The sequence below is a fragment of the Urocitellus parryii genome, chromosome 1 (assembly GCF_045843805.1).
Source record: "Urocitellus parryii isolate mUroPar1 chromosome 1, mUroPar1.hap1, whole genome shotgun sequence".
Lineage (NCBI taxonomy): Eukaryota > Metazoa > Chordata > Mammalia > Rodentia > Sciuridae > Urocitellus > Urocitellus parryii.
In genome coordinates, this window is record NC_135531.1 from 196,421,312 (window position 1) to 196,447,775 (window position 26,464).

General features: G+C 32.3%; 1 protein-coding gene across 1 annotated transcript in view; it reads right to left on the reverse strand.

Moving 5' to 3' along the window:
* Window positions 1–26,464, reverse strand: part of Lrp1b (LDL receptor related protein 1B) — a 1,492,917-nt gene that overhangs the window by 47,929 nt on the left and 1,418,524 nt on the right. The window contains exons 83-84 of the mRNA XM_077794359.1: window positions 24,205–24,369; window positions 11,031–11,192 (exon numbers count right to left, since the gene is read on the reverse strand). Of these exons, the coding sequence (XP_077650485.1) occupies window positions 11,031–11,192; window positions 24,205–24,369 (327 nt within the window). The remainder of the gene's footprint in view (window positions 1–11,030; window positions 11,193–24,204; window positions 24,370–26,464) is intronic.

Consider the following 26,464-nt stretch of genomic DNA (forward strand, 5'->3'; position numbering starts at 1 on the left):
TATACTCCTATCCCAACCCAAGTTGGATATTTGGATATTTATCATTTCTTCACTGCATAAACTTTTCATACATGAAAGAAACATGATATGGTCTATTCATTAACATGCAGGATCAACTTTTGGACATCCCAGATGCATTCAAAAACAAAATGACAGCCAGGAAATCACTAAGTAAAATATGCCTGAATCATGACTACTCACTTACATTTAATTTAGGCTGAAAACATTTGGAAGGTATTTTGTAAAGTGTTGAGATTCTTAAATATGTTAACAACAATGATGGTGGTCTTTCCTTCCCTAAAGATACCTAGCATCAAGCAAGAGATGGTTTTCCACATAGAATAGCTTAGCAGGCAAAAGACAAAAACTAACTTAGACAAATTTGCTTAGAATTCTGAATGTTGTCTTTGAAGGATTAAATCAGTAAATTAAAGAAAAAAACCCAGAATTATAAAATATTAAAATTTATCCTTCTTTATATTCCTCGGATAATTTACACAGCCAAAGATATTTTAATAATTCAACTTATTGCATATTTTTAAAATCTATCTTCTAATTTCAGATATAAATTTAATAAAGTAGGCAAACACTAAATCCAGGTATGCCAATTAAATATTCACTAGGAGAAAAATTTGTGAAAACTCTGATTAGAGCTGATAAATTTTCATCAGGATGGTGTATTTAAGAAAATTAGCATTTTATAATTTATTACTAAAATAGTATTTATAACTGAAATGTTTCTATAGAAAAGACAAAATAAAGAAATAATAAAAAAACCTATTGTGAGAAAATAGTGCCATTTCTGAGTGTACAGGTGGAGGAAAAATATTACTATCAGAAATCTAAATTATCAAATATTTGATCTGAGTGAGCATCTGAAGTGAGATTTAAAAAGGATCAGCACTTAGATTTTTGAGAGACTGCTGTTGCAAAATGTATATGAACAATGATAGTATCAGTAATTTTAGAAATAGTCAAATATCAACCCGTAAGACTATCATGACAATGTTTTTTTTTTTTTTCCAATATCAGAGAAACCTGTTTAAATATCCATGAATTTTACTTAGAAACAATGTTCTGGGTTGAGTGTCTATTTTTAAACCAGACTAGTTATAAACAGCTTTAGCAAGTAACTATTTATAAAGTGATAGAGAGTAATTTGAGACTTGTGAGCAAGTTGAGTTGCAGATGACAGCTAAATATGGATGATCAGATGAATCAGTAAGTGAGTAAGCATATGATGGCCTTAAAGGAAACAGCAGGAAGTATGCAGATGTAGGCACTACCTCTGTGACCACAGACAAAGAAAGCACTGTCCCAGTAAGGCCCTGAATTCTCCATCAGAACACTGAGTCTGTGTTAAGGTTCAATAAATTTTAATGTAATACATTTATTGGTATCCTCTATGTCCATAATGTTTACTGTGTGAGCATTTTCCATGACCCTTGAGTGCTGAAAACGCAATCCTCATTGCTAACATGATTGACAAAAATCAAGATCAAGGGCATTTTCATTAACCAATACAATTAACTATTTTTTTTTTAAAAAAAAAAAGGTAATTCAGAGCAAAAAGTAGTAACACATTTTTAGAAACTGGGAAGTTTTTCATAAAAAAATGGCAGGCAGGGTACTCTGAATAGAAGGTAATCATGGAAAAGATCATCTCAGAGGGGTGCATCATGAAAAAAGTTACTGTCATCATCTTTTAGCCTGAGTGGAAAGAAACATAAAGCCCAACTACACCATCCCTGTCTGCCCAATTTTTCTTCTTTCTGTCTTACCATTGTCTTTAGCTCTCCCTCTCTTTCTCCCTTCTTTCTGTCCATCCTTCTTTCCCTGTCTCTTTCGTTACTATCCTTTTTCTTTTTCTTCTCCCTCTAATTCTCACTTTCTTCCTTCTTTCAAATCAAAATGCTTATGTACTTCTATGTGTCTTCTCTCAAGTTTTCCTCCAGTCCTGTACCTTGCAAACAGACAATAGGAGCAGAAATGATAGACGGATGGCTAGACACATAAGATGTCATTCATTACTTGTTACACATTTTTTTGTGTGTTTCTGCCATTATGCTGATTCATTCCTATCAATTCAATTTTAAGGACTGATGGCCCTCAGATAATTAGTATAGACTCTCTCAATTTTCAAATCAGAATACAAATTAGTCACTAAATTGAAAATCAGATTTTCATTAAAATTTAGACACTTGAATTTTGAACTAATCTTCCAGTGCTATTCTAAAGCAAGTCACTTTCTATTCTCAGTGTGTCCCAGACTTAAGTTTATGTGATCCTATGAGGCAACCTAGGATAGATGGATTTTTTTTAAGGGTAATTTTTCAATATAAAATTGAGCACTTATATTGTAATAAAAATCTACTGGATATCTCTGGCATTCCCTTTTTACTTAATTTTGCTATTTTTATTGTTATTTCATGTGTTGAAAAAGTTAATAAATTTTAAAATATATATTTTTATCAAATCAGATTTATAATGCTTATAATTTTACATTAATGAGAATTAAATTGAACAAAGTATTTTACAGATTTATTCTACCTGCTATATTCTCTATTTGATGGGTTACATAACCACAGGGTACATTATAAATCATTCTTCTTTCTGTGTGTGTGGTTTTTTATTTTTTATCTTTTTTAAACTACGGGATTCAGAAGCCCTAATTTTAAGACACAGGAATTTTAAATTCTGCTGAAGAGAGCATACTGGCTCATAATCTCTCTTGCCATTCTTACCAATAATCAGGTTAGATAGAAAATGAGAAAATGTTTCTAGCAGAATATTAACTACCAAAAAGGTTCTTTTTTTTTTTTTTTTTTTTTTTTTTTTTGCTTGATGGGCTAATAATACTAATTAATGGTGCTAACGTCTTTAATTGTTAAACATGAAGGATATGATATTGATATTAATGATAAAATAGGAAAAATATTTCTTCTCTTCAAAGCATTTAAAGATTTTTTTGTGGGGGCCATCATTCTTTATTGGTGCTTTTAGATCCAGGAGTGTGTACTTTTTTTTTTTAATTTATTTTTTAAATACATGACAATAGTGGAATGCAGTACACTCATTATTACCTATATACAGCATTTAAAGATTTTTTACTCAAGGGATCTTATTCAAAACATGTCAGTTAATATTTTAAATTTTTCTTTGTCTTTTTGTTTTGTTTTGTTTCTTTTTGAGGATCTTGGGATTTAACCTAGGGCCTCCCCAGGCCGGGCAAGCATTCTGGACTATAAACCCAGCTCTTTCATTTATTTGAGACACAGTCTCACTAACTTTCCAAGACTAGCCCTGAATTTGTGATCGTCCTGTCTCAGCCTCTCAAGTAGCTGGGATTACAGGTATGTAATGGCTAAATCACTACCTTTAAAAAAAATCACTCTTCAATTTATATTTGATGTTTTTCTTTTTGTATCAGGTGTTGAACCCAAGGATGTTTGACTATTAAGCTACATCCCCAACCTCCCCTCTTTTTAAATTTTGAGACAAGGTCTTGCTAAGTTGCTTAGGACCTCACTAAACTGCTGAGGCTAGATTTGAACTTGTGATCCTCCTGTCTCAGCCTCCCTAGCTGCTGATATTATAGGCATGTGCCACCATGCCCAGCTATGTTTGTTTTTAAGAATGGTAATAGTAGAGGAATTTAACTAGAAACAATTTATTTGGTTGAAAGTAAGCCTCCAGTAAATATTTTTATTTGATTTTATGTGTTGGTCTGGGCATGTTTTATGTACTATATTGTTTTCAAATACCCAATTTTGTTTGTAGATAATTATTCATGAATTCATGCAGTTTGCTTAATGCCAAGTACAGCAGAATCATAATGGATGTTTCTACAATGAAAAGCTTTGCATTATTTTTTAGTGTGTATGGGGAGCTTCTAAAGGAGCACTTGCCAATTTATTTCAAAGCCAGTTCTTTAGAAGGTTACTGGTACTTGTGTAACAGGTTATTTTCAGCCTTTAATCAAGTGGTCTTAGGACTGCCCTTTCATTGTCTTTGTATTAATTTGTGTATACTTCTTTCTGAGTTGGATGGAAAGAGATCAAACCTGTCTTTGCTGTTAATATGACACAAAGGTAGAAGATGAAATGATCTTGGCATTAGCAAGGGATAACATGCTGTTCTGAGGGTATTGTGATATCAGAGTTGTCTCTAGATCAAGTGAAGCTGCATAAAAACAAATGGCTGCTGTCATGCCTGCATGAGTGATTAAGCATCTTTAAAGATGGTTTCCAGTGATGTTTAGTGAAATTGCTAAACATAATTACCAAAATTCCAAATGCAAGATATGTGAGATAGAAGTGATAGTTAACTTTACAAATATACTATTGTCAAAAATGCTGTTGGGATTTGAAACTTAATTGCATAAAACATACTGGTATACTTCTGCAATTATGAAACAAAGTCCACTTTGATCCTTCATGGATCCTTTTGACTATACTACTCTAAGTTGTAGTTTTGTCTCTCTCAATGTAAAAAGGTATTTTAGTTGATTTTCTATTTATCAAATAGAATGTAAAAGAAAGGTCTTTACAGAAACCTTATACTGACATATCCTAAATACCTAGATTAATGTATGATTCAAGTGTTTAAAACATATCAATTGAATAAATTAGTTTTAATAATAAAAATGTGTAGTTTGACTAACATATGGCTTACTGTTTCAAAAGATCTATCTCATTTTTGAATAAATTCCATTTTTATATTATCACATTTGCCCAAAATGTTTTCCTCTTATTATTTTTACATTTCATTTAAATGAAGGCATGCTGTTATAGGAAATATCCATTTTCAGTAATTTTAGTTTTACTGTTGGATCAAAATTGTCTTCAACTATATTTTTAAAACCCTGTCACTTTCTTCTAAGAAATCTAGAGTAAAGAATAACTACAATAATCACATTATCTTCCCCTTAGCTAACCATTCTTTACCACTATCAAATGAAAAAAAATAATTTGTCCATTTCCTTCATACACATAAATTTAAACCTAATTCTGTTTTTTGACTACTCAAACTGAAATCACAAGCATGGACCACAGATCTAAATGAGCTGGAAAGGAAAGATGGCCCACAATTTGCCCTGTTCTTTGAATTGGATGGGATCTTTTCAGTAAACAAAAACAAAACAAAACTGTGTTTACATACATTCAAATATCTAAATTCCACATGCTGGGTACACTTACAAGATTGATGAGGTATGCAAAACAATTTGACCATTTTATGTTCTAACCAAGCAGACAATCAAGAAGGCGAATAATATGACACAGTGTGGGCGAAAAAACAAACCAAAAAAAAAAAAAAAAAGAAAGAGCTGAGATTCTAGCTGAGATTCAAAGAGGAGCTAAGACAAAATGGGGATTAGAAAGGCTGAGCTGGCATGGAGGCTCTCATGTGTCAATCAACTGAGGTACTAGGAGTGCATTTGGGAGGCAATACACAGATTTTCAACAATAGGAGAAACCAGGCATAGAAGAATGTGTAGCAGCAATCCAAGTGAGAGTGATAATTACCTGAAGGGTTTCTTGTTCACCAAGACAAAAGAATTTGGGGATACTAAGTAGACAGGGCTTCAAATATCTTGCTACTCCAGCTGTGATTTAAACACTGAAGAAATGTTTAACTTTTTTATGCTTTAAACCATCTCTAGATTACTTTATTATTATCATTGTTATTGGTTCTATTTAGTTATATGTGACAGTAGAATCCACTGGTAGTTTCAATTTCCGTATAAGGATTCCTCAGGTTCAAAGCCCAGTTGAAATTTATCTTCATACTAATAAGAGCAACTGCAAATGTTCTATTGTGTGTTCTTAGTAATTTTCAAAAATCTTTGGTCTCTTCTACCTGGTCCTGCCATAGACATAAGCAGCCCAAGATTAAACATTTTATTACTACCTCTTTTTAATAGAGTGGATAATTAAAAGACCAGATTGAGCCAATGTGCCACTTGAGCTTTGAATGTTTTGATAGTGACCCTATCAAAGAAGCAATAGGATGGGAAGAATATCAAATGGCAGAACAATTTGCCTTTAGAAGCATAATTTTTGAGTCAGATCCACAAGGCTACAGATTGTGGCTCACATGTTCTCTAGTGTGAAAGATTAGGAAAACCACTTAATCTCATTTTTTTGGTACTTTCAAAGTTATATTAGTAACATTAATCTCAAAGGGTTATTTGAGTATTTGTTGAAATACTACACATTCATAGGCAAAATATTAGAGCATGGTATGTATCCCTGCAATACATTGATATGTTCAGTATATGTTAATTGACTTGCTGTTCTACCCCCAGGAAAGTCAAATAAGAGAGAAAAGATAAATTCCAAAAGTGTTTCCTTCTGTGCTTTTTTCCCTTCATAATTTCTCCTTTTCATTTAGCTAGCTTCTTTTTCTGGACTCAGACATCTCTTCCTTTAAGAAATCCCTCCTTTAGGCTGAAATTCATATTCTTTCTGTAGGTTTTTGTAACCTCCATGTTTCACTAAACTGTCTTGTAATAACCTGTTTCCTTTTCTGAGCCACACAATACACTGAAAGTTCTTCGAGAACAGGAAATGTTTCTAACATGACTATGTCTTAATACCTAACATAAAGACAGACTCTTGATAAACATTGGAGATGTTCACTGACCAACTGACTGACAGAACAAAGCTATCTAAGAAGACAAAGAGGTAAATGTCAAAAATAATCCCATTATGTCAGCAAATACAGTAGTCCCATATCAACAATGCTTAACTCTTTCTAACTTACTTGACAGGTGGTGGTTCTAATATCAATTACAACACATTATATCTTTGGATTTTTGTCAGGTACTGCTAACTTTATAAACTAGAGATGTTTTTTTAATGTCTATACTTAACTGGAACCAGTGGGAGTAAGCCATACAGGTGCATTTCTAATAAGTTGAGTTCTAATTGAAATTATAATGGTTCCCAAGCACATTACTAGAGGACTTCAAAACTCTCAATGAGAGGATGAGCAGATTGTTATTTAATTTGACTATCTTGTTCTTAGACACAGATTGAGTTGGTTCTAATGGGCACTTTTGCCCTAAGGTTATTATCATTTAATTACAAATAACCTCAGATATTGTTGACCTCACACTTAACACCTTGGTTTAAATGCAAACTGCTATGCTTATTTATTTGTTTTCACTTACCTAGAAAAACTTGCCTCAGAATAGTGTGAAATGTAGCTATATTTGTTCCTGAACAACTTGCTTAAAAAATATTTAATTTCAGTTTTGCCATTATTTATCTCTGTCTCTCCTTCCTGGGCTGCTGCTGTTAAAATTAATTTGCATTTCAGACTTCAGGATTTTATATTGCTATTAGAGTTGTAAAATGTTTTTACTCAGCACAACTAAGAACTGATGTTTTACCTCCCACTAATGGACCTTTAATTAGGCACTGTAATGAACCATTCTGTCATTCCTTCATTTATAGAGAAAAGATTTTGTATATGCTAGATACAATTTTGACAGAACATCAGGTTCATTGAACCTTGCCGACTCACATCTAATAGATCCTAAATTTATTACTCTGTTGGATTTGTCATTTTAATGACACTGTCCACAGACTTATTATGCTGCCAAAGAAGAGCATCTCACATACTTGCAGGAATATTTGTTGACATCCTGATCAACAACTCCTGGGGTCTCATTCTGAATATAATATTACAACTTCAGAACCTTGAGCAAGTTATTTAACCTCTGCTAAGAATTAATTGGTTAATTTTAATAAATGCTTTGCATTCAAAGTGGGAAGTGCTCTGACTGCTAATAGTGATAATAAAATTATAATGCAGTCCTTTATAAAGCATCAGGCTACCTCAGATTGTGATTCTATTAAGTTGCTAAATAAAATATAAGTTGATGGAATTTATTCTTTGAAAAATACAAATTTCTATAGTGACAACTATATAATATTTTTAAGTCAGTTCAAAGAGCATCAAGAACACTGATGGTTCAATTTAAAAAGAACAAAACTTATTAACAATGTGGGGGAAAAAAACCCTGATGTTCAATTATAACACATCAATTTGGAAATAACAGACAAAAGGAGCAAACATGAACTCAAGATTAACCACACATGCATTCCAGATGGCAGTTTTTGTACATTGAATTGGTTGTTCTTTCATCAACTCTTCTTCAAGCCACTTTCATTTATTTATTGATCTGCATGATTATTTGTTCATTTATTTATTTGACAAGTTACTGGTTTCAAAGAGTCCCAAACAGGAGGAATGTACAGAGTTAAGGAAAATGCAAGGTAATAGTGATCAGTCCGAAGAAAGACAAAGTAACAGAATTCAGAGGGAAAAATCTTGATCCTCACTGACAGAGGACATGGGACAATTTCAAAAAGGAAATGTGGTTCAAGCTGAATAGTCACAGTGCCAGGGAAGTTGGCATTGTTATAGAAAATGGTGATCAGTGTGGTCTTACTAGAATTAAGAATTATTGCAAACTTAGGATGGAGAGTAATGAATATCTTTATTACATGGCACAATAGTTGCTTTTGACCTTGACATGCACGAAAATCATTTGTAGTGTGAAAATGTAAAGCAGAGATTAACAACATTTTCAAATCGACTGCTGATAAACAGTAAGTTGGACAGGCAAGATGAAAAGTTACATATGGCTTACAACAAGGGCATTTATATATGTCAAGAAGAGGCTGGTCTCATATTAAAAAAAGAAACTCTTAGAAAGGAAATAGCAATTTAAAATTAAGTCTATTTTTGTATTGTAGCAGAAGTGGCCCCACTCAAACATAAGAGGCAAGATATTTTGTATTACTCTTCATTCCCAAACAAGCCAGTGTGTGTAGTTGAATTCTGTACCTATCCACGTACTTCCTACAATGACCAGAGATCATAGGCATACATTTTATCCATGATGAAAAATTGTTTGACATCTTGATCACATGTATGATGATCTTTCTACATTTCCTTCTATTAGTTCTATGAATTCATTTATCCTACTAATGAATTAGGTGTTATATTTATTCTATTCCGTAAATGTAAATAAGCTGGAAAATGATTTTACTATGGGTAAAGTATAAATATATGATTGCTGTTTCAAAAACAGATACTGAGGGCAAATGAGGAAATATAGAGACCAGTTAGTAAAAACTCAGACAAGAGATACTTGTACCTTGGATGCAGATATTGAGGGTAGAGGTAGTGAGAGGTATTTTGATTCTGGGAAAGAAGAGCCAAGAAGTATTTATTTATTTATTTATTTTTCCTGAGCAACAATTATTTCCCTGAATCCCTTTAAAAAGAGGAAATGCTGATAGAAGAAAATTTGGGTGAGAAAATCAAGTTAATTTAGAACTAAATCATGTGATCACATGAACAAAATTAGGTAGGAAATCTAAAACTCAGGAGACAGGTTTATCCAGAGTTACAAATTTGGAATCATTATTTGGATGATAATAAATACAATGGAATTTGGTAAAATCATCTGTGTAGTGGGTATGAACTTTGTTTGCATATCTGAAACACCTTGGAAGTTTTCAATAATAGAAAGAATGTGATGCAGGCAAGCAGAATTGCAAACCTTTTTTAGATGATGTCTGAGAAACTATATTTTTAAAAATCATTGGGGTCATTCTAAAATATGCAGGATTTCCAGGAATTATTGATTTTAGGAGTGAGTGCTATAAAGAAGAAAGAGATCAGAAGACAGAGTTGCCATCATTGCAAAGTTTTAAATTGGAGCTAAAAATTTTATCTTCAGGGAGATGAGAAAAAACAGGCAAAGAACCTTGAGAAGAAACAAATGATAAAGTGAAATGAAAAAATAAAGAAGATATCATATTCATAAAGAGAAGTGAAGAAGATACTTTAAGAAAGAGGGAGTGATTAATTCCTGAAAGCAGTTATGCAATAGGAATTGAGAAAGAATCCTTAGAGAGCAACAAAGAGGATGTAAGCAAAATCGATCAACATGACTTTGCATAAAAGATGTTTCAGCAGAACAATAAAGACCAAAGCTGGACAGAAGTAGAGTCAAAGGAAAAACAGTAATAGAGGAATTGTAGAGAATAATGGTGCATTAAATTAATGCTGCCATTAAATAAAAGATTGAAAAAGAGATGAATAAAATTAGATTGTAAATAGAACAATATATGGGAATAAGGAAGGCTTTTGTAGAAATAAATATGGAAAGGGAATACAATTGCAGGAAATACATCCATAAGGAGCTGAATGATCAGCAGGAATAGAGAATATAGGACTAGATTCAGCACAAGGCTTCTGGTAATAGAAAGAACTGCAGGCATGTAAACACAGGATAAAGCAGACTGGTGAATAGAACGGCAGGATCCTGTGGCCACTCTCTTCAGATGGTTTCTGCTTGTTATCAATGAGATAGAAAGCAATTATCTCAGCTAAACACAAATTGGGGAGACTATCATAAATTTGAGAACAGAGAAGGTGTCATGTAGATAGCTAGGATAGAGGATTGATGGATTATGAAATATGGTAAAAGCTATAGTGAGTTTCCATCTGAGATTCTTAATAAAAGTTTACGTGCAATCAGCAGGCTTGATTATATGTTATATGTTTTTATATATTATATGTTATATATTATATGTTTTATTATATATTATATGTTTTCCTGTAATTGCTTTCATCTGTGGAGTGCAAATTCAGAAGAGACCAAACACTGAGAGTAATAACCATGGTTCCCCCTCAACCCTTCAACCCACCCCCAGGAAAATGCAGTAGGGGAGAAGAGGGACCAAGTGAGTTGAGAATGTATACAAGGCAATGATTATAATAATGGACCATGAAAACTAAGCTGGGGAGGAAGAATAATAAAATATTTAAAAGAAGAGTGAGACACAAGGTAAATAATTATTAGGGTTTGAGGAATACAACCTGAAAAAGTGAGGGTGGTCACAATGAAGATATTGGAGGGAGCAAAGATACAGGCAATGGAGATGAACTAATGAAAACATAAAGCTATGCTGCCAAACAGGGTCCCGGAGGGTGCTTCTACTTACAGTACTGACATCTGTCCCCAGTGTACTCAGCCCGGCAGTGACAGAAAGGCTGGTTCCCAGCAGTCACAGTGCAGGTCCCTCCATTTTGGCAGAAATCTTCACAGACTGTCTTACCACAGTTTGGTCCAGTGAACCCCAGTGCACAGATGCAGGTGGGTCTCCCTTGTGGAAAAACAATGAATAATCAACAGCATATTAATAGACTAAAGTGGTTTATATTGATGGAGTTGTAACTGGATAAGAATGGGGAAGTCAATTTTCTGGTGGATGTCTGTCCACGATTTGTCCTGAGACTTTATACAGTAACACAACCTCTTTAGAGGAATTGTAGAGAATAATGCACCATTAATTTAGTTTATAGTTTCCCCATATGTCCAAGGAAGCTTATGTTAGATCATTTATGGATAATTATACTTGCACATACATTTTGAATCCTTAATTGCTTATATCATTCCTGTGATTCCCTTTCATGACTATTTTGCTTTTCAATTATTTTCAGTCTACCCATATGTGGTAATACAGATTATATTTCAATTAGAATATAAAATATAGATAATCATATTTCCTAGTTTTTAATCATTAGCTAACAACCAGTGCCTATTTTACATAAGACTTATCCTATACTCACTATAAGTAAATATTTTTACAACTTTAAAGTAGGCATGTCATGCATAATAATTGGATTTACCAACATTAGTTATTTATTATTTATTTGATTTAAATATACATGCTCTGTTTAGTACATAAGAACTAAATATTATTTTCCATAATTTTTATATTTACTCACGAGGAGGGACTGCTATTTAAAGTCAGGGAATAAGAAGATAATTTAGAAGTTTAATGCAAATAGCACAAATAAAAAATTGATGAATCATATTTGAATATTTTTATTTGTTCTGTGAGAATTAACAGCAGAGTGAAAGTGAGCAATCCTTTAAAATGTTTGGAATACAAATGGTTAACTGTTCTATTAAGAATTTCTCTAACATCCAGCTGGTTAAAGACTGAGTAGAAAATAGAATGCAGAACTAGCTCTGTAGAAGAGACAGAAAACATTGGTAGGAATAAAGAATGACCATTAGAGTTTGCCAAAAAGTAAAGAAAAAACATAAAAGATAATGAAGAAATTCTGGGGTAGTTTCTATTTAAATAGAGCTCAGACAAAGCCACTCAGTTAACAAGCATTAGAGATTATACTAGTCATCTCCAATCTTGTCTTTGTAGACCTAGAAGCATAATTAAGGTGGTTAGAGAAATTCACAAATGTCAGGCTTGCCAAGACCTGAAGTAGGAAAAGTCATAATTTGTCTCTATTGCCTTGAATTCTCTATCTAAGGATAAGCCTAAATTTTGAGCAGTATTCTTAAGTGAATAAAATACTTGCAAGTAAAATTCACTTGCATTTCCTGGAGAATAAACTGAAACTCTACAATTTACCAATTAATTTCACTTTGAAAGGATTCTACATAATCAAAAATGCTAGAAATTGTTGCTCTAAGTGAACAAGGTAATATGTATTTTACAGTGAGTAGCATTGCTTTAAAATTTATGATTTATAAATGTTATTAGTCTGGCAGGAGATAAATGCCTATTAATAGCTTGAGAAAGAAGGCGAATTTTATGTAGGTTAAAAGCTGAGTAAACTTCATTATTTCTGTTGCCAAAAGAACTTGCTTACTAAATTTTAGCTACATATTTTCCTTGTGGTGGTACAAGTTTTTCTAGTATTTGTTGACATAGAAACAAAATATACTCTCTGGCACATTAGTGAGTGAAAAATAGACACAAACAAGAGAACAAAGGTGGCATTGGGTGAAGAGGTGGATATTTTTGGAACATGGTTACCTAGGAAAATAAGAATGCAGAACAAAAGAATTAATTCCTCTTTTTCCATAAGAGCTCCTGAATGACCTACAGAGAAATAGAGCATGTAAACACTAATACAAATTAACCTGAGCTAAATTTGAAACAAACAGTGCACAAAATATAGTAGAAATACAACTGCATTAGAATGATCATGAAAAGTGGCACAGTGAGGTAGGATGTAAATACTGTAAATTCATGGTTTTCTATATTGATTACTAGTTTTTTGTTTTGGGTTTTTGTTTGTTTGTTTGTTTTTAAATCAGGAGTGGAAAAAAAAAGAGTAATGCAATAAAGGTTTGAAAAAGTAAACAAACCACTGATGTATTTTCAAATTCCTTCACCTGTCACTCAGGGAAATGACACTGTAGGTTTGGTACTTTCATCTAAGCTGTTTTGAAACTAGATAGTCTGACCAGGTTGTCCCTAGCTAGCATATGCCCCGTGTCATCCAGATTTCAGCCAAATTATTTTCAAAAGATCTTCATCTGTCTTCCTTTGAAGACAAATTTTTTTTTGATAAGTAAAAATCTTCACATTAAGGGGAATATTATCTAACTGAAATTGTACCTATACAGGAGATCTTTTGTTTGTTGATGAGAAATGAATCATCTGCTAAAGAATTATATAATATGCTCCTTCTGACATTTTCAAGACTCTTTCTGGGTGTACCCTAACAAGTTGCACTGAAATAATTTCCAAATATTATTGTTATTATCGTATTTTTTTAGGTAGCAGAACTTGATTTTGATATTTGTAAAGGAAATAGCAATGGTAGGATGATTAAATCAAAGATTTATAGCAGTGATGTATCTGGCAAGTTGGGGAGTTGACAGTCTACAAGGAGAGCCTAATCAGAAAAAGTGTCAATTGACCTAAGGAAGGAGTAGGAGGAACTGTTTCCTGGCACTAAATCAGCCTTGTTTCCTGGCTCTAAATCTGTCTTGTTTCTATAGAATCCTAAGCATGGACATTGAGAGAGTTGCTTCTCTGACTGCCTAGATTCATGGTCTGTCAATGTGGAACCATGAGCAAATATCACCTCTCTGTCACTTTGTATATAAAATGGAGATAATAATAGTATCTACTGCATGGATTTGTTGTGTAGAATCACAAAGAATAAATAATATAATTCATGCAAATCATTTCTAACTGTATTATACACATAGAAAGTACTCAGTTACATTTTAGCTCAGATTATTATTTTTTCCTATTGAATGACATTCATCATTTTAACCATGACTTATCCTGGTAATTCAATCATACTTACAAAGGCACTGTAATATTTTATGTAAACCATTCTGAAATGTATATTATATTACACAATTTATTTCCATTAATTATTTAGAATAAAATAAAATTAGAATTTATTTTTATGCTGGCATTAGGATAGAGCCACAATTCTCCATTAACTTTACTGACTCCAATACTTTTAAACTTTGAATGATGTGCCTTTTTCTCTTTTTAGCTTCTAAATATGTTCAATTCCACTTTTAAAATAAAGAAAACACAACAACAACAACGAACAAATATAAAAAGAAGGCAAACATAATATTTGCTAAATACATGTTTTGTCAAACTGCAAAGTTTGATACATCTCTAAAATTCAAAAGATAATTACATTCCCTACTTCCTATTCTAACAACACATGACAAAGTGAAATACGCATTCCAATCTCTCACTGGGTTTGGAGTATTTATTTTTTAATTTACAAGATAATGTGTCTTGTCTTGATATACTGCTTCCTCTTGTGTTCTCAGAAGAGAGGCCAGATCTCTTGATATGAATATATGGTTATGAAAACTGATTCTGATTCTCCAGTGTTAAGAAAGGTTTAAGAAATGAGGTGTTGGCTGGGCATGGTGGCCCACACTTGAAATCCCAGTGGCTAAGGAGGCTGAGGCAGGAGATTCTTGAGTTTAAAGCCAGCATCAGCAATTGAGGAGACCCTAAGCAACTTGAGAGGGCCTGTCTCATAAATAAAATATAAAAAAACGAGCTTGGGATGAGGCTCAGTTGTTAGGTGCCTCTGGTACCCACCCCAAGCTGCAACAAAAGAGTAATGTGGTTTTGCATTTACTGAATATTTATGTTATACTTAAAATTTACCTCTCTCTCTCCACAAATATTCTGATTTTTTTCAAAATCACTGTACTCTTTGACTTCCCCATTAATTGTATAATACATACTAACTAGAAGTTCTTTCTCTATTTGGCTTCTAGAACACTAACACTGATACTGCTATCTTTTTCTAACACTGCTTATATTATGATTGTTTTAATGTTTTCTCTTTTCATCTCTCATAAACATTCTTCCATATGTATTTCTGGTGATATTAACCAATTATATGGCTTCAACAATTATCTATCTGAATGCTATCATTTTAATTCCTGTTTGTATCATCCAGTGTGAATATCTTTGATAGCTCTGTAGGTGCATAACTCTTCCCATGCTCCAAAAGAGAACATTCTTCTTCTCATTAACCCTCATTCTCAGTGACATATATATATATATTTTTCCCTCTAGTACTATATTTAGTCCATATTCAAAAGTCACACTGGATGTTTCTTTGCAAAATATCTTGCTAAGACATATATATGCTCCCATGATTAATTTCATGTATAAACTTGACTGGGCTGAGGGATTCCCAAAAAGTGATAAAACATATTTCTGGTTGTGCTTATGGGGATATTTCAGAAAATATCAGCATTGAAATCAGTAGACTGAGTAAAGATGATCCACATTCAACAGGGTTTGTTGGTTATCCTTTAATTTGCTGAAGGCCTACATAGAAAAATAAAGTGGAGGTAGGCAAATTTAAGCTCCGTCATCTATTTCTTCCCTTGGACTTTGGAGCTCTTGGTTTGGGGGCTATTTATTTCCCAGACTTTCAACAGAATTCTTTCTTCCCCTCACTCCTTGCTTAGGCCATTAGCATCGAAACAGAAGTATAGCATTGGCTCCTCTAGTTCTCAGGCCATTAGACTATGACTGAATTACACCACGAATTTCCTGATTCTTCAATTTTCAGAGGCTCATATGATTCATCTATACACATATATGCCAATTCTCATAATAAATCTCATCTATCTATGAACTACTAGTTCTTTCTCTCTAGATGATCTTTTCATACATATGCACATCACATGAGAAATTTAATTTCACTTATTTATACTTCTTCTGTTCATAGAAAAATAAAAATTAGATGCATATGTTTTAAAGTGTTCCAGTAAACAAAATAGTACAAATTGAATTAGTATTAAACTGTAGCAATATAACAGGATAAACAACATTAGCTAATCTTAAATAAGGTGTAACTAAAATCTCTAGTCACCTATAATTAAAATAAATATAGTTAATGAACATACATTGACAAAATTAAATAGTATATTGTTTATTTTAAAAAAGAAAATGTCCCAGAATCTTGTAGTGTTCTTTAAATCTCACATTTTATGTCCCTTCATAACTAAAATCATAGTCTCAATAAAAAATGGCTGATAAGAAAATATTCCAGAGATAATATTTAAGGAAGCAAATAATTTTTTTTATATCATGCAAGGTTGTAAATGAATTACTGTTTGATAATCAAATTGTGTGGCTTTAGACAACTTATATTTCTTCTCTGCATGTTATTGTATAAGGGGTCACCAGCAGTGCCTACCTTCTGTAGGCAAAACATGTGACACATGCCTGCCACATAGTAAGAACCAATAATTGGCAGCTTTCACATCAGTGGTATTGATGATATTTTTAGACAAGTTACTAGTACTTTAGCTATTTAACCTTATCTGTGTATATGCTTTTGTTAGGAAGCTTCATATGGAATCTCATTGTTTATTTTCCCCCTTTTGAATATAATATGCCCCAAAGAATACGTAGCCAGTCCACATATATTGTCTCAATGTAACATATTTTTAAATATATAGAAAATAATAGACTCTTTTCTATTATTTGGACAAGTAACTACATGAATATCATAAAGGTTATCACTCATCTCTGTTAAAAAGCATTAAGGTTTTATAGTTTAGTTATAGTGTATCTCTAGATAAATGGCCTGTTTAACTATATGCCACTTTTAGTTCTATAGTCCTAGTCAGCTGCTTCTCTGATTTGGGCAGACAATGTCATCTTGCCAGTTTTCAGTGATAATAGGCAACGTCTTAGAGCACGGACTTTGGAGTAACCTAGGCTCTGTTTCTAGTCCTCTTACCCATTCTAGCTCACATCTGAAAGATACCACAGTGTAAACATCATACAGTCATAAAAATTAAATCATTTACCTAAGAAATTTGTCAGAGATCTTCATATTTATTAAGTATTCAGAATATAGCAATCATTATAATAAAGATAAGAGTAATTAGGTTTATAAAATTTCCAAAATATTATACTATGTTGAATACAGCAATAACTATCAACCTGCTAATAAAATTTTGGAGTGTTCCTACTTAAGTAACGTGTCAATCAATTTAGATACACATTTTTTCAAAAACAATGTTTTCATTTGAATATTATAAAATTGTATTATGATGATATATTTCAATAACTTTCTGTAATATTAGTGAGTGTCTGTCTTTAAAACCTAGATTTATTTGATAAATTGTTTGTAAGCTGATTATAAAATGCTTCTCGTTGGTATGATTTAATCAATGTTGAATAGCTTAAAGTAAGCAAAATGACCTTCCTGCTCAATATTGGCTTTTTTTTCAATATGTACATAGTCCTTGAAAACATGTGCTTGATTGCTATTGGAAGCAATTCCATCTAAAGTTCCTGCAAGGTAAGGACCACTTATTATTTCTATGAGGTAGATGTATGCTAGGGTCATTATAAATTTACTCTCATTTTTAAGCAAGTTTTCATATTCAGTCATTTGTCCACATGGACCATACCTCTTACCCTGTTTAAACTGGTATTTGTTGAGTCAGTCTGATACTCTTAAGTTTTTGTCCATAGTTATGATATTTGATAATGTTTCCTATATGTAGAATCAATGTTTAGTTCCACTGGTCTGATGAACACATTGAATATATGCAGTAGAAGTATATATGTGACATTTAAACTTCAGAACATGTTTATAAATGTTTACATTTAACATCTTTCTTAAAAATACTATCTAAATGTGACATAATTTTTACAACATCTTTAGTATTTGGATAATAGCCACAGCCTCACATATAGTTCCTTTATATGACAAGAAATAACAAACTGAGAGACAAATCACCACAGCATCATTCAGTTGGTTACAAAATTGCAATCCAAAAGCCTGTCTCCTGTCTTCTTGTCCCCAAGACTACACTCTATAAAATCTGTCTGGACTTCAGACTTAGATTCAAGAGATAAAAGTTCTGAATGTTTTAAAAACTTGCTAGTCTTTTTGATAAGGAGATTTGACATTCTACTTTTCCACTTAATATACTATTTTTCTGGACTAAAAGTGAGTGCCCATTTATAAATAATTTCAGCAAGTTGACTATAGCTGTCGAGTCGTCTTAAGTATCACAAAGATAACAGAGAACTATTCAACAAAGCCTGACAAAAAAAAGGAAGAATTGTGGGCTTTCTCCGTTTCCCTCCCAGGCAATCCTTAATATATTCTGACATGTTTCAAATTATAGGTCACAATCTATTTATACTTCTGGAAAGTTCATTTTCAACCAGCATTGTGGAAACAACACTGAAGCATTTTTGTCTTTTCTGTGAATATAAGTAAGCTAACTGGAGCCTTCTGACATTAGCTCAGAGAGTCATGAGATTGAATAATTTAGTATTGCTCTCACCATATGGTCCAAAGGAACCAGTAACTGTGAATCATGAAGCCAGCAGCAGAATTAGAGAGAAACTTATTTTCATAGTTTTGTTGTGAGGATTCAAAGAGAGAGAACAGAGACTGTAACCTAATAAGCAGATACACATACTTTCGTGATCCTGACAGTCATAATTATATTATTTTAATTTCTAATAATTCTTATTGTTATTTTAATTTTTAATAATAAAAGTAATTGAATATTTAGAAAACAGAGATAAAGAAGAGAAGGAACTATTCCTTAGATAAACATTTTATAAATGGATTTTTTTGAGAAAAACAATACAACATGAGGGTATTATTTTAATTTTGAAATACATATTTTAAAGTTGGAACTTTCATGTGTGTTTTCTATTATGCAAGTAAATATCACAGACCTAGTCAATGATAATGAATAAACATTTATTCATCTCATTATTCTGGAGGCTCAAGGTCAAAGGGCCACATCCAGTGAGTACCTTCTTGCTGGTGGGACAAGGTAGTTCTGGGATGGTACAGGATATCAAATGGCAAGACAGAGCAAACTTGACTTACAATATCTGCTCTCACACTAACTAATCCAATCCTGTGAGACCAACCTTAATCCCATGAGACCCTATCCAGTCTTTGTAGACATAACCCAGTCTCTGGAGAAAGACCTTAATCCCTTTGTGAACACAGTGCACCATGATCTAATCATCTCTCAAAAGCCATACATTTTGACACCACTGCACTGAAGAATAGGAGTCAACATGAGCTTTGGGGGGACCAACCACATCCAACCCTAGTACTAGGATACAGATTACCAGAAGTGAAACAACAGACTCTTTTTGAGCAACATCAGAAGAACTAAGGGACTGTAACAAAATCTAGATGATTCCTTTCAGTTAGTGCTAGTGGTTGCAATTCCAAATTATGAATGACCATACTACACTAAAATGAATTGTTCATGGTTCTTGAACTGTTGATGTTTCTAGACCAGTGGGGGAAGTGAAAATATACTCAACCAACATGGAAGTCTGTATAATAATGGCCATCAATGATTGCCTTTGGTTCTGTCATATGCCCTGCAATTTCTCCAGAATTATATTCTAATCTCATGTTACATGTCACTACCTGGATGTCCCACAGGCACCTCAGATAAAATCCATTTCATCTTTCCCATAAAAACTCTGCTTTTCCTGTGTTTCCTCTCCTTGTAAATGACACTGACATCCACAGAGATAACCAAGCAGGAGATCTAGATTCTCTACTGTATGCTTTAAACTCTTAGCATTCACACCCAGCCTTTCACCTTTCTTGTACACACTACATTTAAAGTTTTTTAGTAATGCTCAACTCCATAATTTCTCTTAATCTCACTGCCTCCACTTACAAGAGGGCTACCCTTGTTTCTGCCTTATAACCAGCCCTACTTGTTTTCCCTCCCTCTAATCTTATCTCACACTTATTCATTCACCATACTGCAGCTGGTATAATATTTCCAAAGTTCAAATCTAATCCTGTTACTATTTCTGCTTAAGACCTACATTGTCCTCAGGTTAGTGTAGTTGGTGAATATTTGTTTGATTAATTAACTTACCATATTTTATTTTATAAAACTTTCAGAGTAACTTTCATGTACAGATTTTTTTCCAATTAGGCTCATACTATTTAGCAGTTTCATATATTGTTCTTCTTCTTACCGTAAATGTAATCTTTCCTATATTATCAAATATAATTGTGAATATGTTCATCATTTGTAACATGATGGTCATCTTTTAGACATGCCATATTTCATATATATTTTATATACATTTTAGACATGTCATATTTTCCATATTTTAACAGATTTTGAGGATTTATTCCAAATTTTATAATATCACAAATTACACTATTGAATATGCTTACTTCTATATTCTGTGCTGCCTTATTATTATTATTATTATTATTATTACATGATCCTTGGGGGATACTTCTAAAAGTGACATTATTTACACAAAGAATATCGAAACATTTTAAAACTCCTACCGAAGTTTTCAAAAATTGCTTGCTACACGTTTAGATTCTTAACATTTTCCTCTGGTACTAATTTAGTAATGCTGGATCTTTCATGGCTGTGGATTCTCCCTCTAGTTACTGCTTCTCAAATTCCTCCTATTATACTTTATTTTTTACTTGTAAGAATTATATATTCCAATGTATTTTACTTATTAATTTATATGCTATTATTTTTTAAATTTTAACATTGTTGGTTATTCTCTTGAATTTTAAAGAACTGAGTAGAGCTAAATATTGAACTTTTAGTACTTCCCAAACATAATTAATATTTATGTTAAAGAAGCAAGAACGCCAAGTTTAATTTAAAAGAAAAAAATCACCCTCATTTAAATAAAATATGAAAGAGAGGATGGTTTAAATATATTTACTATGTATTGATACCCAATTAAGTGATTTTGACTTTACATACTAGGCACCTAGGTGACTTGAGAGGCTTCAGTTCATGTTTCATATAAGTTCCATGATGTTATTGAGTGTCCAAGAGTTATTACTGTAACTTGTCTTTGAGTAAATCTTTCCACTGATTTGAGGCAGTTGTCGGACAGAAAACTCCTGAATGACTAAGAAGGAAAGTTCTCCCCATCTACCCATCTATGGAACTAGATTTTATTCCCACAACAGGGTCCATTTTCATCCTTCTGCTTCATTTCTAGAAATAAACCTTCACTGACAAAGCCCACTGATGTAGAAACAGAGACCTACACAATGGGCTTCTCCTGTCTTCCTATTATATTCATCACTTAAACTATTGCCTAGTGTACATGATTATACTGTCACCTTTATGGAGTCAGTCCCACTTTTGTGTCTGACTTCCCAAAGTAAGATTTGCCTTTCTCCTCTGCAAAATTCCAAACTTTGGTATTGGAAGTGTTTGGGTTTGTTGTCCCAATTTACAAAAACTCTAGTTTCATTCCCCTGAATCAACTATGTCGGTAACCCTGATTCCTCTTATTAAAATCATTAAAAGTCTAAATAGCAGGCCTGTAAGAGTAAGGAAAATATCAAACAGGTCGAATATACCTTAGAGGATAAGTATTCATGAAAGTAAAATTAAATGCAAATATAGATGTTAATTGCATAAATGTCTTAATGATATCCATGATACATAAAACATTCATAAATTATTCAATATTTTCAATAATAGAATGATTGAATAATACTATGCTTTACTCTGACTTCCACTGTTTTTCTCATGGCAAGTTTTATCTTAAATATATCCCCTTATTAACAGGTCATATAAGGGAATTACATGGACCCTTATTCATATAATAAATGTCAAAATATTTCATTTTTAATACTGTTCTACATTAATATAACTCATATATTCTATTTTTAGGGTTCTTACTCATTCCCACAAGCAAAATTTTAATTATGCCTCTCATATGTGTGCTTTTAATTAACTGATGGCATATTCTTTGTTCAGTTATTATTGTCCTATACAACTGTCATAAACTTATAAATTTTAATTAACACTGCCCAAACCCAACTTATATAGTGTCCACACAGGAATTTGCCAAAAGGCTTAACCGTAAGTAAACCAACAATGAATAAATCCATAAATTGCCCATTGGGATTTTCTTAACAAATTAACATTTGTGTACACATAATGATGTTCTCTGGTCTGTAATACCAAACAATGTTTTTATAAAACTATATTTTTAAAAGTGAAAAGTGCTTTGTAAATGACTTAATTGGATATCACATTATTAATAATTACTGAATTTTGTAAGACAATATATTACATGGCAATATCTCACATTGAATTCCTATGAGAACTCACTAAACACTGGTAATCTGCAATGCAATTTTCCTGAACATATCATCTATGGAACTCAATATCTAAATATTTGGATACATAGATAAAGTTGATATGTTACAGATTTTAAGAATGCAGCAAGGTCTGGACAAATGATTTGAACATAACGTTAAACGTGCTATGCCTACATGCAATTCAGGATTCATTAATAAGTCAGCAGATCCAGTGTTTTCTAGAGATTCAATCATATGGATTCTTCACAAGTTGAATGGTTAGCCATAGTATGGAACATGAAATGGTTCAGTTGGATTAAATGTTACTAAAGATAATTATAAGTAAATCATCTCACTACAACCCAATGATTTTCATTATCTTAATAAGAAAATTTTGTGACCAATTAAATAATTAAATATCCTAAACAAATCATTTGGCAAGAAATGCTTCTTTCCTAAAGGAAATGATAAGCATATTACTAAAATACAAACTCACACACGTTTGTTGAACTTGTATTCTCATTTGCATTTTTGATAAAGGAACCAGTACTATAATTCCTCCTACAGCAGTAGAATGTATTCTATGTATGAAGAAGCTTCCCTTAAGCAGAATGAAGATAAGTGCTAAAATTCCTAGTGCCTTTCAATAAAACTAAAAATATATTTCTAGAATGCTCTTGAGTACTTAGAATACCTTAATTATTAATTAATCATAAATCAAGAATATTTAAAGACATAACTACCGAACTTTTACTATTAGAATGCAAATCAAAAACAGCTTGGTTTCTCTAAACTCCATTGGAAACTCTTCATGTGACTCTTTCAGATGGCATTATGCTAAATATTTCAAAGAATACCATAAGCAATACAGACAGAAAGAACTCTCACTAAGATATAAATTAACCATGTAGTGAATGTGAAGATCATATAGATTGATTTTCCATTTGACTAATTAAATTTGCATTTATGGTACTAAAATTAAATGTGCATAGATTGCACTTTAATAGTTGCATAATGTCCCTTGCACTGAATATTGGAATTTAAAAATTAGATTTTTATGATGTATTGGGGTTATTTTTTCTCATGGGAACATATTTTGAATTTAATACAAGTCAGTAGGAAAACATATTCAATGTTAACTTGTGTTCCAAAGAGAATATTTTTATAAAGGGGGTTATTGCATAGATTAATAAATATCTTAATTGATAAGTAAAATATTTATTAATTCACTAACATGTAGTAACATTATATACTACACTTTGAAATACATTAGTTACAAGATGAGAATCAAGATGATCTTAGATGTGTTTGGTATAGTTTATTTTGATTTAAATGAACCTCATTTTCAATAACAATTGAATTTGATTTTCAGGGAAACTGCAACAAAAAATATGGACTTTGAAGTTAAACACGTAAGATTTGGAAAATTAGCACATTAAAGTCATTCTGGGTCATGGTGAAACTATCTAAAAGCACTGACTGTCATGCAATACACATTCAACATAGTAATTTTCATTATTTTAATTAAATTTTGTGACCTGACCATAGAGATACTGAATTTAGAAAAAATGCCACTGTTGAAATAATTATTAATTTTAATTTTTGTTAATTTATTGTTAAAATTTACTAATTTTCTCAAGTCGTCGGGGATTATATTTGCAGTATTAAGTATTCACTATATTTTCATAAGGAAGTAAAAATGCAAATAGTTTGAAAATACAATGGCACTCAAATGCTTACCTAGAACTGATGGTGTACAAGTTCCCCCATTTTGACAGTAGTTGCTACAGTGATTGATTTCACACCTTTCACCGGAATAACTAGGCCAACAATGGCACCTCATATCACCCTTCTCATTTAAAATACACTTCCCTCCATTTTCACAGGCCAATTTGCAGGAATCATCTGGTTGGAAAAAAGATGCAGGTGAGCATTTTGTTCAGGTCACAATTTAGTAAGGACAGTTGAAATAAACAAACTTACTTTAATCCTAGATTCTTATTTTTTTTCCATAAAACAACTAACATAAGTATAAATGTTGGGGAAAATTAAATAATAGCTAAAACAGAGAAATAGATTCTAGTTGTTGGATAGTGAATAAAAACATTAAATTGTTTTTCATTTCAAGCTTCAAGCATTATTAACCAATTATTAAAATTATCTTGTATTAAATAATGAATCTAACTGAAAGTTTATAAAAGTAATATATTTCACTACCAAGGAGTTTTCTTTTGGACTTGAGGAAACATTATCTATTTCATAGTAGTAACTGATAATAAATCAAATTGAAATATTTAGGATATATTTTAGCATTTCTATCCACATACATACAAACACACTACCACATCCTATGGTGTATGTGTTTGTGTATCTGTATATACTTTATATTATAGAAATGTTTAAATGAAAAGATACTCTTTGATGTCAGTCTTCACTAACAATACAAAATATGCCAAACTAGAAGCCCATTCAGATTTGGTGCAAGATGATGATAAGTCAAAAACAATGTTTAGAAATTATGGAACATTTTTTTCCTAAATTGTTGGGAGCTGGCGACCGCACCCTGAAAATGGTGCTGGTTTCCTGCTTCTGCTTCTTTAGCAGTTAGAGTTGTTAGAGGTAAACAACTCCTTGTAAGGCTGTGGGGCTGGGCTCTGGCCTGCTTCCGCTGCGCTGTACCTATTAGACTTTTCCACGTGGTGCTAGTTCATTGGCGGGGCTGGGTACTTAAGCTAGGGCAGACCAACTGCTCTCTCTCTTTTCCTGTTTTCTCATCACGCTTCAAGGGTCCTGAATAAACTGCTGAAAGAAGAATTCTATGTCGTGTTTTCCTTGCTGGCGAGGGGTCGAGACACTAAATATTTGGCATGACCTATCTACTACAAAATAAGATTTTGCCTAAGAATAAGAAATGATCATTTAGGGGTATACAAAAGCATCTTAAACAATATATTAGTATGATTTAAAATAAATATTGATTTATAATCATTTTCCAAGTGACTTTTATGTGTGTGTTGACCTGCCTGTCCTTCATTAGAAATATACTGTATTACTTTGAGCAGGATACAATATTCAATGAAACAAAACTGAAAATATGTTAACAAGCATTCTGTTTTAGAATATGCCCTTTGCTAAAGCTGTGTCTTTTACATGGTAAAATTACATGAAATCAATAAAGCCTTTATTTATCACTCAAAGTACATTGGGCCATGCATGACATAGGCTTGACTATACCACTGTAATGATCACAAGAACATCTGGATCGACTTCAATGACTTATTTTCTATATGTGTAAGTTTCACATTGATATTCCAAAATTTTGCATTTATAAGAAGGACTTACTCATAAGGCAATGTATATAATATAAAGAAAATAAGAAAAGTGTAATAAAACCTGTCTTTATGGCCTCATTTGGTCACTTTATTAAACATACAAGTTAACCTACCTAAGATTCATTTACATACATACTATAAAAGGATCTTAGTGACAAAAATACAACTTAACTCAGATTTTCTGTAAATATTAAGTTGGGAAAATGTTAAAATGCCAAAAGTTTGTAAATACTAAGTACCTAAGTATATACCACATACATATAAACACAAAAGACAATTTGACTTCCAGCTCACATCTAGTAGAAAGATGAAAAGCTTAAAGTTGGGTCTAGAGGGTGTATTGCTAAACTTCAACAAGCACTTATTTGGCAAAATAAACATGAGACATTTGTCTGAATTGTTTCCTGAGTGCCCACCAGGAATGCTGAGTACAGTGTTCAAGGAAAGTAACATCTATGCATGTCAGAAGGTGAGCACCTGAGGAACTGAATGATACTTTCTGTGCCTGGACCTGGATTGAAGAATGTGAGGAAAGAAATTAGAAGAGGTAAGTGTCCTTAAAGAGATAAGCAGGAATAACAGAAGGTCATTGGATGTTTTATTGTGTTTTTTTTTTTCATAAAAGTAATGTAGAAAACTTGAAGAATCTAAGAAGGCTGAGAGTGAAG